General features: G+C 44.3%; 1 protein-coding gene across 7 annotated transcripts in view; it reads left to right on the top strand.

Moving 5' to 3' along the window:
- The window catches only part of arvcfb (ARVCF delta catenin family member b), a 242,226-nt gene that overhangs the window by 165,123 nt on the left and 59,577 nt on the right, over window positions 1–17,526 (top strand). For all 7 annotated transcript variants that reach the window (XM_080766507.1, XM_080766511.1, XM_080766506.1 and 4 more), the window contains one exon: window positions 9,637–10,145. In XM_080766507.1, the coding sequence (XP_080622633.1) occupies window positions 9,637–10,145 (509 nt within the window). The remainder of the gene's footprint in view (window positions 1–9,636; window positions 10,146–17,526) is intronic.

The raw sequence follows: 17,526 nt of genomic DNA, 5'->3' as shown, positions 1-17,526 counted from the left end.
GTCTCCAAAACCGGGCTGCGTTGTGTACACACACATTTCAGCATTTATTGTACCATTATTTTTATAGTAGCCAGGTCTCCAGACAGACAGCTACCAGAGTGTCCCTTAGATAAATTATTGATATTGAGTCAGTGGTGGTTGTTTGCGCATGCAAAAGAACAATGTCCCATGTTAGCTTCAGCTCAATGGAGCCCTGTGTGACTTGATTATCCAGGACGTGTTGGTGCATGTTGTCTAAACGATCCACACAGGTCATTTTTTGTCCTCCGCATTGGACAATGAGCTCTTGTTTCCCATACATGGATGCAGGCTTTGTCTCAATACAGGAGCAGAACAGACCCGTTTAGGCGAGGTTGAAATAAACAGATGTTTTTTCTCCTTGAGCACATCGGACAAGGAGAGGGGAGTGGAAACGATGCTTTGATTGCCATTTTCATGCAAATGTGTGCTTGTGTCACAGCGCGAATGATAGCACAAAGATGCCGGGAAAAAGAGAGAGAACACAGCAGGGAAAGAAAGTGGATGATTTTGTCATGCATTTATGTCATTCACAACACTGGCTTTCATCTTCAGGGTTCTCCCTGTCTATCCAGCTCTGTAGTAAACAGAACCCAGTTCCAAGTTTGTCTGCTATTTTTTGTTTCATTACTTCCTATTTCACTTGTTTATCCTGTATCCTGTATGAGTTCTCTCCGGATTGGATGAAATTGGTATACAAAATTATTAATTATTATTTTCTGTTAGCTAAAGAGCTGGAGAGACGGGGAGACCACTGTTACAGAACAAGCACTATAGCAACGTCTACTATTGGAATATAGAGCTATTACTTAAGAACGAAAAAACATTGCATGGATGCACCTGGGACGAGCTATCTCAAGGTCATCTGGGTTTCGGGTCTCGCAACATCATACCCGATGTGATCCACATCCAGACTTACGTCCCAGGCCAGTAGCTACCCTCTATCAGTCCCATTAGGGAAAGACCAGGGCCACACAATCCGTTGCTCCGGAACTACTCTGCCGGGACTGCGAGGTAGATCAATCTGGCGCATGAAAGGACTAGGCTCTGTGGGTTGACTCCTGTCCGGGCCCCTCCTACGTCTCACCAGGTCCACTCCTGCTCTCACCAGGTCCAGGACCTGTGCGTTGCACCAGACTCCCAGCACCAGACACTTCTTTCAGGAGTGGTGAATTCTTGAGCCGCAATGGTTCTGCAGGCTCCACCTGGGCAACGGTGGTGATGCAGGCGCTGCTTGGGGCTTGAATGACCCTAAAGGCCTCACCGTGGGGTTGTTGGGCTTCCTCCTCACGAAAGACACAGGCTGGGGCGCCAACCCTCCGGTGGTCACCAGAGTATTTCTGAGTATATTCCTGAGTCACTATAAATTGAATACATAAGTAACACTTATTTATCAGCCCATTTTTATACTTCACAATATTACGTGTCATGCAAAGAGAAAACAACAGATTTACAAGCTCATATATAACATGTTGCATCACGATGCATTATGAGCTTGTAGATGTGTTGTTGTTTTTTCTTTTCCTTTTTTCCTTTTTGGCCTATAAATACAAGCCCATGTGTGGACACCAGGTCAGACCCTGGTTTTGGTACACAGTGGTACACAGTGCACCTTATTAACCTAGGATCAGTCTCCACCAGGGCCTTCCTCCCCCTGCATCACATCCTCTATGAGACCCTGGTCTTTGGTACACAGTGCACCTTATTAACCTAGGATCAGTCTCCACCAGGGCCTTCCTCCCCCTGCATCACATCCTCTATGAGACCCTGGTCTTTGGTACACAGTGCACCTTATTAACCTAGGATCAGTCTCCACCAGGGCCTTCCTCCACCCTGCATCACATCCTCTATGAACTTTACAACTGCTAGTCACTGTCGAACCCGGTCTCCTGACAAAAGAAAAAGTAACACTGGGGTGCATTGGGTTGAAAATGGCCAGTTATTCATTGACCGCTGAAATCAACTCTTGTCTCCTGATAGCTCAGAATCACTTGAGATCAAATCTCAATGAGGGGCCAGGCATTAAATGTTCTCTGGTGCACCAAAGTGAAAAGAAGCTCAACTGAGTCGAGGCAGACATGGGACGGGTGATTGTGTGCTTTAAAGACCTTTTCTGTTTGAGCAGTGATGTGTGGTAGATGGACGTATTATACCTCTCCCCCGGTCTGAAGAGGACCAGGCATTGAGCCAGATCTGTCTGTGTGTGTGTGTGTGTGTGTGTGTGTGTGTGTGTGTGTGTGCGCGCGCGCGCGCGTATTGACAGTGTTAATCACACACACACACACACACACACACACACACACACACACTCTTTCACCCATGCACATATGCAGTTATTACAGTACACATACAAACACACCATTTTTATACAAAGGCTGCCGTGTTGAAGTGTGTCTAGTGCTAGGCATGAATTGATGGTGAATCCCTTTAATCAGTGTGTCTGGTTGGTCTGTTTGGCGCTCACTTGAAATCGTATGTATTAACTCTCTCTCTCTCGCCAGACAGACAGACAGACAGACAGACAGACAGACAGACAGACAGACAGAAGGGAGGGGTTAACATGCACAACAAGCCCACATCTTCAGAAAATGACTCACTCACCACCATCAGCTGTGGAGAGGTGCTACTGTAGCAGTGACAGGCAATTTGTATCCTGCCTTATGTGTCACAACATCACACTCAGCTGTACAGCATATACGCTCCCTTCAGACACACACAAATAAACAAACACACACTCTATATACAGACAAACCAACAGATGCACAGGCACACAAATAAACACACCTAGAGTACTTGGTCACACACAAATCACCACACTAGAGCTGCAACTGTCGATTGTCTTCTTACCGATTATTTATTATCATCAAATAATGAAGCACGGTTTTCTCCTATTTCACTTTAAAAACAAGTTTGGGTATTTAGTATATAGATATTTGATATACATTTTTATCAGACATGCCCCCTTCCTATACAAACCCATTGTAACTTCAAACTCCATTTTAACCATGTCAGATTAATCGAAAACACCCGTCCTTGGTTCTGTTCTGGTGACTGATGTTGCACATGAGGGGGCCATGTTTTTTCCATTCATTTTAATGTTTTATTGTATATATTTTCCCCCCAGAAATACATTAATTAAAAAGATAATTGAAAAAACACGGCCACCCCACGTATTAGCAGTCACCAGAACCAAGCATGAATCTATCATGGTTAAAATGTAGTTTGAAGTTTTGGGTTTGTATCAAGCAACTTAAAAGCTATCTGGGGTGTTAAATAAGACCAAATTTAGTTTTTTAAAGTGAAATATCTTTTACCTTTAAGCCCTATCTTCTTTTAGTACTTTGTCTACATTTTTGCAAAATAGACGATTTGCAAGCTCACAACACGTCGTTTGTAGACATAGCTTGTAGATCTGAAAATCTTTTTTTTAATATTAACCGTTGCATCCCTACACATACAGTATATGGAACATACACAAATGCTTCCACACCACTAGGCAATTGATTTATATTAGGACATTTTGCAGTTAAAAAATGCATTTTCTTCACAAAACTTGACACAACTTCCGTCCTCAGTAAGTGAGAAACAGCCCTTTCCCCATGAGCCTTCACTCCCTCAGTTCTCCTTCACCAATTAGTATTTGCATTCTTCCAAAGAAAGAAGGAACCATCGACCCCAGAGAGCAGTTACGGAGCTGGGAATTAAAACCATTTAATTACAGCTTATCGTCACTTTGGAAGCCCTCAATTAGGCGCCGGCGAAAAAGAATTAAGATGTTTAGCAGGAAAATGGCTCACCATGTTGGCGCCTAACATTCCATTTGGTCACCACAGTGGAGTCTATACATTATACTGGCTGGCGTGAAGGAATTCTCAAATGTTGTATGTGTGGGTGAGCATGTGAATGTTTGAGGGAGACATGAAGTAACTCTTCTCTCCATAAGTGGAAGTGTCTGTATTACTAGTTTAACTTGTAAATAACACATTTTTCTGATGGATTGGTTTCAGAACACACAACTATGAGCTGTCTGGTACGCCCAGTCATTTCACTGCAGCTTTTCTTGAACAGCAGGGAGTTAAGTTTCTTGCTTAAAGGCGCTATGTGCTGTGTTATCAGCTTGCCCGGCATTGGCAATCGGCAATCAGGGTTATTGCTCTGACAACGTGTTGATCAGTGTGATTCCAGTACCCTGCATTGGCTGGGTTATCGTGTGGGTGAAATAGGTTCTCTGTCTCTGTCTTATCTCCCCATCCCTTGCTCCCTCTCCCTCTGTCTCCGTCTCTGCCTCAAATGGGCAACTTGAATGTTATTTAGTAGATTGGCAAAACCGAACAAGTTGAGTCTGAACCATGACACATGCTATGTGTCATGGCCATATGACACATATTGCTTGCACATGTCCTGTCAAACTTGACACACACATCACATCACTGACAGACAAGATAAACAGTAACACCACGTCTCGTCCCATAAAGAACATGTTAATGCCGCATTCACTGATTTTTAATAACGCTCTTGTCTTTGTGTAACAAGCTAGCTACAAGTAACTACAGTAGCTTGTTAAAAACCACAGAATCCTTTTGCATAGAGGGTGGGTGCATTCGGGTGGGTGGGTCCCTTGGGACTGGGGGCTCCTGCATTCGGGTGGGTGGGTCCCTTGGGACTGGGGGCTCCGGGATACTCGTGCCCCCTTACCCCCCCCCCCCCCCCCCCCCCCCGTGGTTTGATTTGAATATGTAGATTTCACTACACCAGCAGATTTAACTAATTAGCTCACCTTTCATCAGAGGAGGTGGGGATATACAGTACACCCTTGGATCTCCATGCACCACTGGGCCATTGCCACCTTGTGATTGATGTGATTCTGTTTCCCCTCCACCATGGTTGGTGTGCAACTCCACCCACTCCCTCTTTCATTCCATATGTCACTTTCTTGCTCTCAATGACTTTCTCACCTGCCCTTTCTCTCTGTCTCTCTATGATGTGTGCGCAACTTAATTTATCAAGCCCCCCCATCTCATTCCCACAGTGTGTTTCTGTGTATACCGTATTGTACATCCCCAAGGTGTGTGGGTCTCATTATTTGTGTCGCTGTGTGTGCGTGGCTGCGTGCACGTGTGCGTGCATGCGTGACCCCTGGATGTGGCTGAGCAGGTGCGTTGGTCACCAAAGAGAAGCAGTGCCTTTAGAGGTTGTCTTTAAGACGCCCCTGTGGTCTGGCCCAGTTCAAAAGCTGCTATTAATCACGCTGACAGCCACACACAGGGACACACACACACACGTGCTCATCTCTTAATGGAGCCAGGGGTTATGTCTCATTCTAATCCACTTGTCTCCACGGGGACAAAACCAGGGAAGCGATCTGACGTTAGACAGCCCTCCTCCTACCGTCCGTTCACCCCCCTGCCCCCAGTGAAGGATAGGATACCGCCAGAGGTTTTCATTGGGAGCTAAAAGGTTTAATATCATTAGATCTCCCCCTCTATCAGGGCAGAGGAGAGCTCGCCTGGGGTAACAGAAACGAGACTCCCGCAGTGAGTCACAACCCGAGTGCTAATTGACTGAAAACAAACAGACGCGAGGGCAGCTAATGACCATCTAAACACAATTACAGAGTCAAAGAGACATTATACAAACGAGAGAAAGAAAGAGAAAAACAGCTGCTTCGTCTTTTTTATTCATGTATTTATTTATTTTACATTCTCTCTGTGAAACAAGTCTCCCACGCATCATAAAACAATTATTGACCGTAATTAAAAAGTCTGAGTGAATCTGTTCGATAGGCAACGGGGGGGACAGCTAGTGGAAGAGCTGTAGAGCTTTGAGGAGACGTTGCATGTGTGTGTATGTACATGTGATCTAACTGAATCTTCTCATTCCAACCACTAATGATGCTCAGTTTGTCTCCTTTTATGGGCAGTGTCAAGGAAAGAGAGGAAGGCCCAAACATAGAGGATAGAAGGATATTTGATTGGACTGTGTACAGTTTACAGTATAGTATAATCAGGGTATAGTATAATGTACTTTGTCTGTCCATGTCCCTTTGTCTATCTATCTATCTATCTATCCAATTATATATCATTTTATTTTCTGACAGTAATAGACTATAGATAGATATGCAATCAATCTATGAATGTTTGTCTCCCTGTGTATTTGTCCTTCATTTGTCAACAAAGAGCCCCACAAATATACCACACACACACTCATTCACTCCGAGATGGACAGGCAGAATATTTAGCGGCCCCATTAGTATGAGCAGAGTGATGTGGCATAATCAGCCTGTGAGCATGGCGTCTGTCGATGGAGACGACAGCCCCTTTCACATCCTGTGAATCTCGCTGTCCCTGCTCACACAATGGACACAATTTACATGCAAATCCTGGCATTCGCATCACTCTGCAACCTTGCAGCACTGGGTCAGTTTACCAAAGCCCTGCCACCTCATCGGTCTGATCGAAATGAGCCCCTGATCTGCACTACTGGTTGCCTGCACTACTGGTTGCGTGTGTGCGTGCGTGCGTGCGTGCGTGCGTGCGTGCGTGCGTGCGTGCGTGCAAACTGTAGAGGGTGTCAGAGAGAGAGAGATGCAAAGTGAGAAAGACAGAATGACAGAGAATCAGACAATGGAGGATGGGGGAAAGAAGAAAGAAAAACGTGGGTGAAAGAGAGATTGCTTACATAAATTCACTCCAGATGCAGACTGAGAGAATAGATAGACATACTGTAGAGATGACGGACAGTGTGTGTGAGTGTATGTGATTGTGTTCTGTCTATTAGATGGTTAATTTCTGTTTGCCATTTCCATGTCAGATCCAATAACCCACAGCAACTCAAACCACAGACTTGGTTTATTTAGATCAGCTGGTGCATTGGGAAGTGTACTAACTATGGCACACACGATTTGTGTGCACACACAATTTGTGTGCACACACAATTTGTGTGTGCCATACCTCGAGAATACTAGATTTGTGTGACACATATCTAGTATTCTCTAGTTAATTTTTGTACTCTTTTATCCAGACCTGGTAATTGTCTGCTCTCAATAATTTTATTTAGCCATTTGTAATTCCAAATGGATGCTTAGGGGTCGTTTGGTTCCTTTTGTACGCTCAAAGAGTTAAGTCAACACTCAGGAATGTGTGGGTCTTGAGATATTTGGGTTAAAGATACCACTGTGCTAACTGTGTTGGACACTTGTACATGAAAGGCATTTATCTGACTCTCCTATTGTAAGTAAGTTACAAGTTAGAACTTTGCTCATGTATACATAATAACTACAACCCATTTTTTGTTGAAGGGCACCTGTTGAATAGCTTAATATCTCTATGGTCTGAGAGCTATTCTTGCCTTGATACCTAAACCTTAACTCGGTGCACCACAGAGGCTCTGAGCTTGGCTTAACTTTCATTGCAGCTGCCGTACAGTACAGTACAGTACAGTACAGTACAGTACAGTACAGTACAGTACAGTACAGTACAGTACAGTACAGTACAGAATACAGTCCCCAGAGCTTTTCTTTGCTGTGGTCAGGACCTCACTCCGTCTATATTCATCTCGTTCCATGCATCTGAACTTTAGTAAGTACTGTATCACGTTACCTTGCTCATGACTGGAGGTTTTTCTGTAGTTCATTTCATATCGATTTCGATGTTTTTACTGGGAAGATTGTGTGAAATAAAAAATAACTTTATGAAATATTTAAATAAATAAATGAATATAACCCTATACTCCAATTCCCAAGCAGAGAAGGCATACAGTCAGTAACACCCCCGCACACACATGCACACACACACACACACACACACACACACAAACTTTCACACGCAGTCACACACGCACGATCGCATTCAAACGCACACACACACACACACACACACACACACACACACACACACACACACACACACACACACAACCCACATCTCTGAGTGTCTAGGAACTTAAGGAGAAAAACACATCATTAACATGACGCTCATTAAAATTAAAACACACACATACCAGAGTTCCCTGCCAACCACCGTTTCTTGCCACCAAAACACCAGCCATGCATCAAAGCTAGAGTTCAGCCCAGATGGGTTATGCAACTATCATAAACAAACCTCAGGCTAGTGGGTGGAGGGATGATGAGATGATAAAAGCTTTGCGTAAGCGTGCGACCCTAATTAGATCTCCTTCTCCCAACTTCCTGTCTTTGCCCATCGTTAATTCTCCATCCCACTGTCACTTCAGTGGAGAGAACTAAGAGAAAAGATTTGGTGCGAAGAAGTTGACATAAAAACAAAATCTCTACATGTTACCAGCTTCATCCTTGCAATAGGCCCTATGGTGTACTGTAACTGCAAAAAAGTCTTCTCCTGTGACTAAAGAGCCTGGAGTTAAGGAAATAGCCCACACAGTACTTGGAGCCAGCACTGCAGCAATACATGATCTGTCATTGTGCTTGAGAGCATATATATTATTGCCCACAGAGACTTAATAAAGTTTTCCTTTGGTACAGAGAGTGCTGTATAGATCATAGCCTTGAGAGGCTTTGGGGGGAACTGTGACTTCGGCAACGAGGGAACACACCAATCACAGACCCTTGCAACCCAGCTCTCAAGAGATCAGCACTTATTTCCGTCACAGAAAATTGACTACAGCTCAGTAGTGTGCCGCTCGCGCTAACAGTGCTAATGCTAATTAGGTTCATGCTGGCATGAGAAATCCCATGGAGACATTCATTAGCATTTTAGCATTTTTATATGCTAGTCTTTATATCCATTCTTTGATCCTGTGAGCAAAGTGAACACCAGGGGCACTTGTGACAAGCTCTGGGAGGGCTCTCTCTGGTGTTTGGTGGGGTGGCACTGTTGTTGCCTGGGGTAGATGGGGTGCAGTGTGGAGTGGGATGATAGTGACTCATGTCGCTTGTTGCTCTTGGTTTTGTGGACTTGGTTTTGTGGACCCTTGTGTCTTTGTCTCTGCACTCTCTGTCTGTTTTTTCCCTCATTTCTCTCTGCAATCTCGTTCTGTGTCACTTTTTCTTTCCTCAAGCCCTTTGTCAAATTTCACTCATCACTGTTAATAAATGCAAAAGAGACACATTGTCATTGGCAGCTGACAGTTGAGTGGATTAACAATGCATTTGTGCCTGTTTTTCTTATCTACATGGGGCTGCTTTGCCAACGACAGGCTGTCTGACAAAGCTCTTAATAACAAAGCAGAGCTGTGCAGAGTCTCGTCTCTGTCCTCTCCTCCATGTCCTCTCTCCTTTTCGTAGTTATCCACATCCTATGCTTTCCTCTGTTTCCCCCTGTTAGTCATTCTTTCTCTCACCTCACTTGGCATTAAAATCTTTTCTCACTCTCAAAGTCATCTACCCTCACAGGATTCATTCTTCTCTGAGACAAGTCTAAATCTATTCCCCTTGTCCATCACTCTCTCTTTCTCCTTACTGCCCTCACATGTCTACTCTGCTCGTCTTTTTCACAAGGCCGTTTCATCTCCCTGTGTCTCTCCAGCGCCTCATTGCCATCTCTCCTCACTTATTCCTTTACAGTGCTTGTCTCCGCCTTCCGGAGGCTACTTCAATGTCCTTACATCTCATTTCTCTGTCCTTTTCATCTTTCTTCCATCCAGAGGCTACCCAGACGACCCCATCGAGGCTGAGCTGATTGACGACCGTCACCACCCCTACATCCATGGCGTGTACTCGGCCCCACTGGCCCTGCCCGAGCGGGGCAGCATGGCCAGTCTGGACCGAATGGCGGGCCGCCGCTCGCCGTCCATCGACAGCATCCGCAAGGATCCGCGCTGGCGTGACCCCGACCTGCCCGAGGTCATCGCCATGCTGGGGCACCCCATCGACCCGGTCAAGTCCAACGCGGCCGCCTACCTACAGCACCTCTGCTACGAGAACGACAAGATCAAGAAGGACGTGCGGCATCTGAAGGGCATTCCCGTGCTGGTGACGCTCCTGGACCACCCCAAGGCCGAGGTGCACCGTAAGGCCTGTGGCGCGCTGCGCAACATCTCCTACGGCCGCGACCACGACAACAAGGTGGCCATCAAGAACTGTGACGGCATCCCGGCCCTCGTCCGCCTGCTCAGGAAGACCAGAGACATGGAGGTCCGAGAGCTCATCACTGGTAAGACTTTCGTTGATAGTTTTAGTGTTTCAGGGTTGTCACTTCTCTTGTCACTTTTTCTTTACTTGACAGATAAAGATAAGAGGGTTGGAGATTGGATTCAGGAGTCAGACAGTACACAGGTCTTAGTATCCTTTCTTTATTGGAAGTCAGTGAAGTCAGTGATAGTGAGAGCAAAGTTCTGGAGGGAGGATATATACAGTAGGGTTGGGTGACGATACGAATACATCGTCAATCGTGAATATACAAATCCAATCGCCGAATATTTTTATTAGGCGATTTTTCGGGACGATTTTTTACCTTTAAGTGTGAGCAACATGTGAATCAATTTGGGCCAGGAAAGTAGTAACAGCGGCAGTTATAATGGTATGGTCCCACTGAGTCCCCGCAGCCGTGATGCTCAGTTGCTCTCAGTGACTCACAGTGTGAGCCGAGGGACCGAGCCGAGGAAGGCTACTGTTACTGTACTGTAGCCTACATGTTTACGCTCCGGAGTCCAGACCAATGCAGTTTAATAATATACAGTCACAACAGAATGACAATGCTGTCTCGTGTCTCATCACAATCCCAATGCGCCACCCGTGAAGTCGGGGGGGAAAAAAACAGGCTGGTAGTGTTGTTAGTATAGATGAAGTTCAGTGGGTTGAATCATTAGCTACACGCTAAGCTAACGATCCCTGAGCCTATACTGTATAGGCTTGGGGATCGTTAGCTTAGCGTGTAGCTACTGACTCAACCCACTGAACTGCATCTCCGCCTGTAATCCAAGTTATTTTTTTATTGACAACGTGAACGAACCCCGACACCAGCGCTGCAAAAATAGACAGATCTACAAGCTCTCAACGCGTAGCGAACGGTGCTGCAGAAACGGGCAGGACGCGGCGCCTTGAGAGCCTGTGGATCAGCAGCAGCATGTGGGCGCGCCTCTGAGCCTCCAACGCCGGTGCGGGGAGGCAAGACTTCTCCAGGAGACGTTACTAGGGCAGGCAGGCTACATGTTTAACACTGTCACCAGCCAGTGGTTGTGATGTTAGCTTAGCTTGCAGCTGCTTGTCCGTTCCAACTTCACTTCATCTAAACTTATTTCTTATTTTGTTACCCCGTGGCTGCGCAGTTGTGCTGCAAAAACAGACGGATCTACAAGCTCTCAACGCGTAGCGAACAGAGCTGCAAAAACAGGCAGGAGGCGGCGCCTTCAGAGCTTGTAGATCTGGCTTTTTGCGACCTGCAGTGAGCTGTTCTCACTTTACTTTTATGACACGAATACATCGTTAATCGCCGATTCTTGGTCAGACGATAGGCGATTGAATAAAATTGGCATATCGCCCAACCTTAATATACAGTATACTGTATATATCCCCATATATACAGTATACTGTATATATGGGGGTATAACTATATACAAGGGTATATGCTGCAAATAGAGGGTTTTACACAACGTAAACATTACACAACTGCTATGGCTGCTGTGAACCATACCCAGTCCACACAGGATTCCTCTTTTCATGAAGGTATTAAAGCCCTACTTTGGCACTTTGATATCTGATACAGACCCAACTGATCTAGCACCAGTGTTAGGATGCCTGGCATAATAACTTACCACTCACTGATCTTTACACTGATCAATCTCCTGTATTCTATGTTGGAACCATAGACTGTAAAAAATATGGACAAAGCGTCCCGCGGGTCTAACGTGAACGTAAAATGAAGCCTGTCAGTCCTTGCAATGGAAGCCGTCATCTTTTGGCCCAGTTCAGGCCAGCTGCCCCATTGGCTGGCCCAGACAACGAGGCGGGACTTCCCCCTTCTTCTTCGTTGGTTTTTATTTTGACTCGAGTGGGTGGGGGATCCCGTTCATAGACTGTAACGGTAGCCACGCCCCTCAGAACATGCGCGACTTTATGGTCATTTTTCTAATAAATGGGACCATAATTTTCCAAAAAGAATATTATGACATTAGAAATGAGACTTTAAACTAGTGACTGGAAGCAAAAAGTATTCATGACCATGTTTATTAAGGTAATACAGTCTAGGTGAAGTTGGGCCCAAATACATGGACTTCTATGGGGCTATGGGTTTTTTTGAGCCCAATGAGAGCGCCACAACAGGCCATTATATGAACTTTCATTTCCTTAGTGGCTTCACAAAATATCCGTCTGACTGCCCCCCTGGTTGGAACATATAAAGCTGGAGGCAATGAGTGCATGCTCGGCATAGTAATCTAAGGCAGGGTGGATGGCACTGACTGTATGATCTCTTATGTAATGATTGTCCTGTCAATGGCAGACATTTTCACCATGCCATTTTCAAAATGCTAGTAACTGTCTCATGCAGAGATATGTTCTTGTATATTTTGCAACTAAATTGATAACAGTAGATTATTGTGATATATCCAAATTTCAGCTATTAGGGAAAAAAAGGAATGATTTGAATGCCCTGCTTCAGTCAGTGTAGATCAAGTTTCACTTCATTGTGTGTGTTAACCATGGTCACAACTCAGGAACTTTGATTTGTGTGTTGCTGAATGCTGGCTGTTTGTACTAAATAAGTGTAAAGCCAACCAGAAACATTTTGCTTAGTCACAGTACATGCCAATTCACAAACATAACCAACGATATCCGATGTCTGGATCAGCACACAAGAATACAACGCAATGCAACAATATGGTACAATGCATTACAGAACAATTGTAGATGGTTGTTACATGTACATTTCAAGTATAGCAAATATTGATCAAGCATTAAGTACTAAGTAGTAAGTTGAAGTATTGCAACGTTCTATACAGTGACTAGTGCATTAGGATTCAATCATAGAGGACATGACAATACAAAGCAAATGTGTATCCATGAACTGACATGTCAGCTGAGGAATATAATAGTGTATGTGTAACTCTGTTCGTGACCGTTCTGCTAATCCTGTACACCATTAGTCTCACCTAACACAAATGGTCTGGTATGCAGGCCATCTGAGAAGGCTCTTTATTTTCAATGCAGGACATGCGAAAGTGAGAACAGCTTTTGAAAGTGAGATACTTTGAAGAAGCCGCCATGTCAAAGGCGTGCATATACTGCATACCCGTTCAGAGTCAAAGGACTAATTGAAAGTTTTCAGGCTTGATGACATTATCCTGACAACATCCAACATTAGACCACCTAATCCACGTAGGTGGTTGGCTGGTCGCACTCATGCATACAGTGCGTGCACACATGTGTCTATGTGAAATTTTGCAAATGCATGCGTGCTCATGCTGTAGGTTCATGTGTGCTGGTGATCATGCACATATGTATGTATGTGCTTACGTAGATATGTGTATGTTAGATGTCGTGCTGCAGGATGACTGTGCCGCAGCACAAATGATTGCCTTTACAGCATCGCAGCTAAAAATAACCCTGCACCACAAGACAAGGAGGACAGGATAGAGTATTCTCTCTCTCTCTCTCTCTCTCTCTCTTTCTGTCTGTTTTTCTATTTCCACTATGCTCCCCTGCCCCACCCCACTTTATGACTTTCCGACTTCTTTGATTTTGTTCGCTATCACTAATTTTTCTCTTTCCTTTATCACTTTCGTCTTTCCTTCCTTCTCCTTGTCTTAACCTCTTTTCCCATTGGGAACCTTCACTTTCTTGGACTTTCTCTCTCTCTCTCTCTCTCTCTCTCTCTCTCTCTCTCTCTCTCTCCCTCTCTCTCTCTCTCTCTCTCTCTCTCTCTCAGCATCCACCCTCTCCAGCCTTCTCCCCTATTTCCATTCTCCTTTCTACCAACACGTCTGCTTTTTCTCATTATAACCCTCCCTTTTTCCTCCTTCTTTTCCTCCTTTGTCCTTCTCCGATCATCCCATGCCCCTCATTTGCGCTTATACTTCTTCATTTGCACTTTGTTTTTAAATTCAAGTCATTCTTCCTTGTCTGTTGAGCTTCTTCGGTTCCATCACTTTGTCCCTCCCTCACAATCTTATTATTCCTCCCCTCTTTCTCCACCCCTCCCTTTTCTCACCACTCCCCCCCCATCCCTCCCTCTCCTTCTATCCTCATTCTTCCTCCCTCTCTCGTGGTGAAGCCTCAGTGAAAGTCTCAATGTGAGCTCAGTTTTCAGGTCCAGCTCTACAGGGCCAACGCTGCCTGTGTTTTTCTACAATTAAATATAATTGGAGGGTTTTTAAAAATAGAACCTCCCTTGCCCTTTTCTCCCCTCCTAGTCCGCACCACATGTGTTTTAAGACTTTGCCTGCAAGAGCTCGCACTGTCCCTAAAAAAAGACCACAACAAGCCCCCTCTTTCTGCAGGAGGAAAGGGCTGACGTGGAAGCAAATGAAATGGTTTCATTGCATGCGTGCGTTCACACATAATGTAAGAAAGCTTAGGAGACACAGATGTATGCACGTTCACACACATACTGTACATGCATTTGTATGTGCATGCACACACACACACACACACACACACACACACACACACACACACACACACACACACACACACACACACACACACACACACACACACACAGAGACCTTCACACACATACACCAGTTTTGGGCTTGTTACTGAGAAAATTAAATATATTCCTCTGTACTCATTACTCATTTTCAAAGTAATGACCACTACAAAGTAACAAATTGGATGGTGGAGATTGCATTGGTCAATGCAATCTCCTCTGTGCAGCCGAGCAATACATTTTATGCTCTTTCCTTTACCGAAGAACCTTTTTCTGTAGCCTTAAGTTAAACTAAGGACACAAAATGTGCAGTTCTTTTCATCAGTAATGCTATTCATGATGTGTGAGAGGAGCTCTCTACTATTGTTGTCCTTTAATGTAGTGAATCACTACAGAATAGCTTGCTTGGCCTGTAGGTATACAAAAATAATTGTGTCTATACTTACCTGATTTTGCCATTTCAATACAATGAAGTGACAATAAGAATATCCATAACAAATTATTTAACTACTTGTGTAGCTTTAATACATGTCTCAGGCGTCAAGGCATCAGTACAGTATGTTCCTGAACTCATTTCCACTAGGATTTAGCTGATTATGAAATGGATAGTTCGTGACTGTCCTTGATTATGATCGGAAGAGATGCGTTCAAAGCCGTTGTAAATGTTCTATAAACACACCTGTGTGATCGCATTACATCAGTATCACTGCACCGAACGAATTGTTTCAAAATGTTCAATTTTGTTGTGAATTTTTATTTACAATAACAGTTTCTGGTAATATTATTAGGCAATAAATAGACCATTCAGTTGTTCAATAACAAGGAATTTCATAATGTCTAGTTCAAAAGTAATATTTGGGTGCTGTCTGTTAGGACCATACCAGTGGTTTGTAAAGTCAGTTAGGACCATACCAGTGGTTTGTAAAGTCAGTTAGGACCATACCAGTGGTTTGTAAAGTCTGTTAGGACCATACCAGTGTTTTGTAAAGTCAGTTAGGACCATACCAGTGTTTTGTAAAGTCAGTTAGGACCATACCAGTGTTTTGTAAAGTCAGTTAGGACCATACCAGTGGTTTGTAAAGTCAGTTAGGACCATACCAGTGGTTTGTAAAGTCTGTTAGGACCATACCAGTGGTTTGTAAAGTCAGTTAGGACCATACCAGTGGTTTGTAAAGTCTGTTAGGACCATACCAGTGGTTTGTAAAGTCTGTTAGGACCATACCAGTGGTTTGTAAAGTCAGCTAGGACCATACCAGTGGTTTGTAAAGTCAGTTAGGACCATACCAGTGGTTTGTAAAGTCAGTTAGGACCATACCAGTGTTTTGTAAAGTCTGTTAGGACCATACCAGTGGTTTGTAAAGTCAGTTAGGACCATACCAGTGTGTTTTTAAAGTCTGTTAGGACCATACCAGTGTGTTTGTAAAACTCCTTTGGGTAAATGTGTCACTGCACATACTCCTACGCCCTACGGGCTGGGGCTGGTCAGCGGGAGGAGTAGGTTGAGTCTCTACGACGTCCTCTCACTGGAGACACACTGACATTTGTGTGGGGAGGAATTAATTGGAGCAATGAATTGCCATAGTTTATTGGTTCCCTGTACATCGGCGTATTGTCCTTGTTTTATTTGACTGAGCTTTGCTTCCATAATCATTAGATTTCACAATGAGGTGTGCATTGTTTACACAGACATATCACAGCATATTCCCCATTTGGTTACATTTGCACACCCTAAGTAAAATATTGATAACCAACCCTGAGGATTTTACTGTGCAGTTAGCTGAGACGAGAATGAGGAAAAAGTGCGTGCGTGCGTGCGAGAGTGCTTTCAATACTGTCTTATTTATAAATAATATGGACTCTGTGTTAAGTTTACAATTTAACAAAGCCCAAATGAGTTTGCAGCCTTGCTGTCACAGAATGCTTTCTCTCTAGGCAGCTAGTAGCTAGGCATAATGAATGCAAATGTTCTCATTAGGATTACAAAGAAATGTGCCATGGCATTACATGAAAGTTGCATGAGATAGGGGGAGACGGTACATTTTACAGAACATTTTTGTATAATATTTCCATAATTTTAAAGAGACATGTGTGTATACATGACATATTTAGGACAAGTCAAGATATGGCAGCCCTCTACGAGCTTCCTGCTCACAGTTATTTGAATTCAAAATATCAAAATGTGCTATTTTGGCATCCAACTGTTAATTCCTCCCACACATGTCTGTGTTTTCCCTACTGGCTCACCTGCCACTGAGAAGCCCCCGTCGGGAGGATGCAGTGCCATCGAACTACTCCACCCGTTCAATGTTCCCTACTGACAGGTGCACATGCAGTGATGAAGATCACTCTCTCCGTCCAGGTTTCTTAAGTTATCATGAACTCGGTCAATTTTGTTCTTCTAGATTCTGTACCGCAATGGATTTGAACCCCTAGAATCCGGGTACTTTACCCCTGGCAAACGAGAGAGGAAGTGAGATTCATAGTAGCCTTGGAGTTGTGGAGGACTATTATAGAACTACTGTGCTCCTCTGTTGCTGAGATACACACACACACACACACACACACACACACACACACACACACACACACACACACACACACACACACACACTTAGAGCGAGTCACAAAGAGATGCATGCTGTGCAGCCTGCTGTTTTGATAACAACACTCCCCAATATTTACATGTTCGCACGTGACGGAAACATACTCTGTAAGCTACATGGTCCATTTATTTGGATTTCTGTCTTTCATTCCTTTGTCTGTCTGTCTGTCTGTCTGTCTTAGAGGAAGTGCTAGAGGAGTGCTAGAGGAAGAAGTTGTTAATGGGCAGTAGCCCTGCAGTAACCACAAGCACAGCACAGGCAATTGAATTAGCCTCGGTCCCCACCCCCAAGCAGACCCATCCCCATCTGCACCCTTTGCGTCAGCATTGGGCTGAAAATAGATT

This window comes from Protomyctophum bolini (assembly GCF_963924005.1).
Source record: "Protomyctophum bolini genome assembly, chromosome: 6".
Classification (NCBI taxonomy): Eukaryota; Metazoa; Chordata; class Actinopteri; order Myctophiformes; family Myctophidae; genus Protomyctophum; species Protomyctophum bolini.
This window is presented reverse-complemented; position numbering and strand designations above follow the sequence as displayed.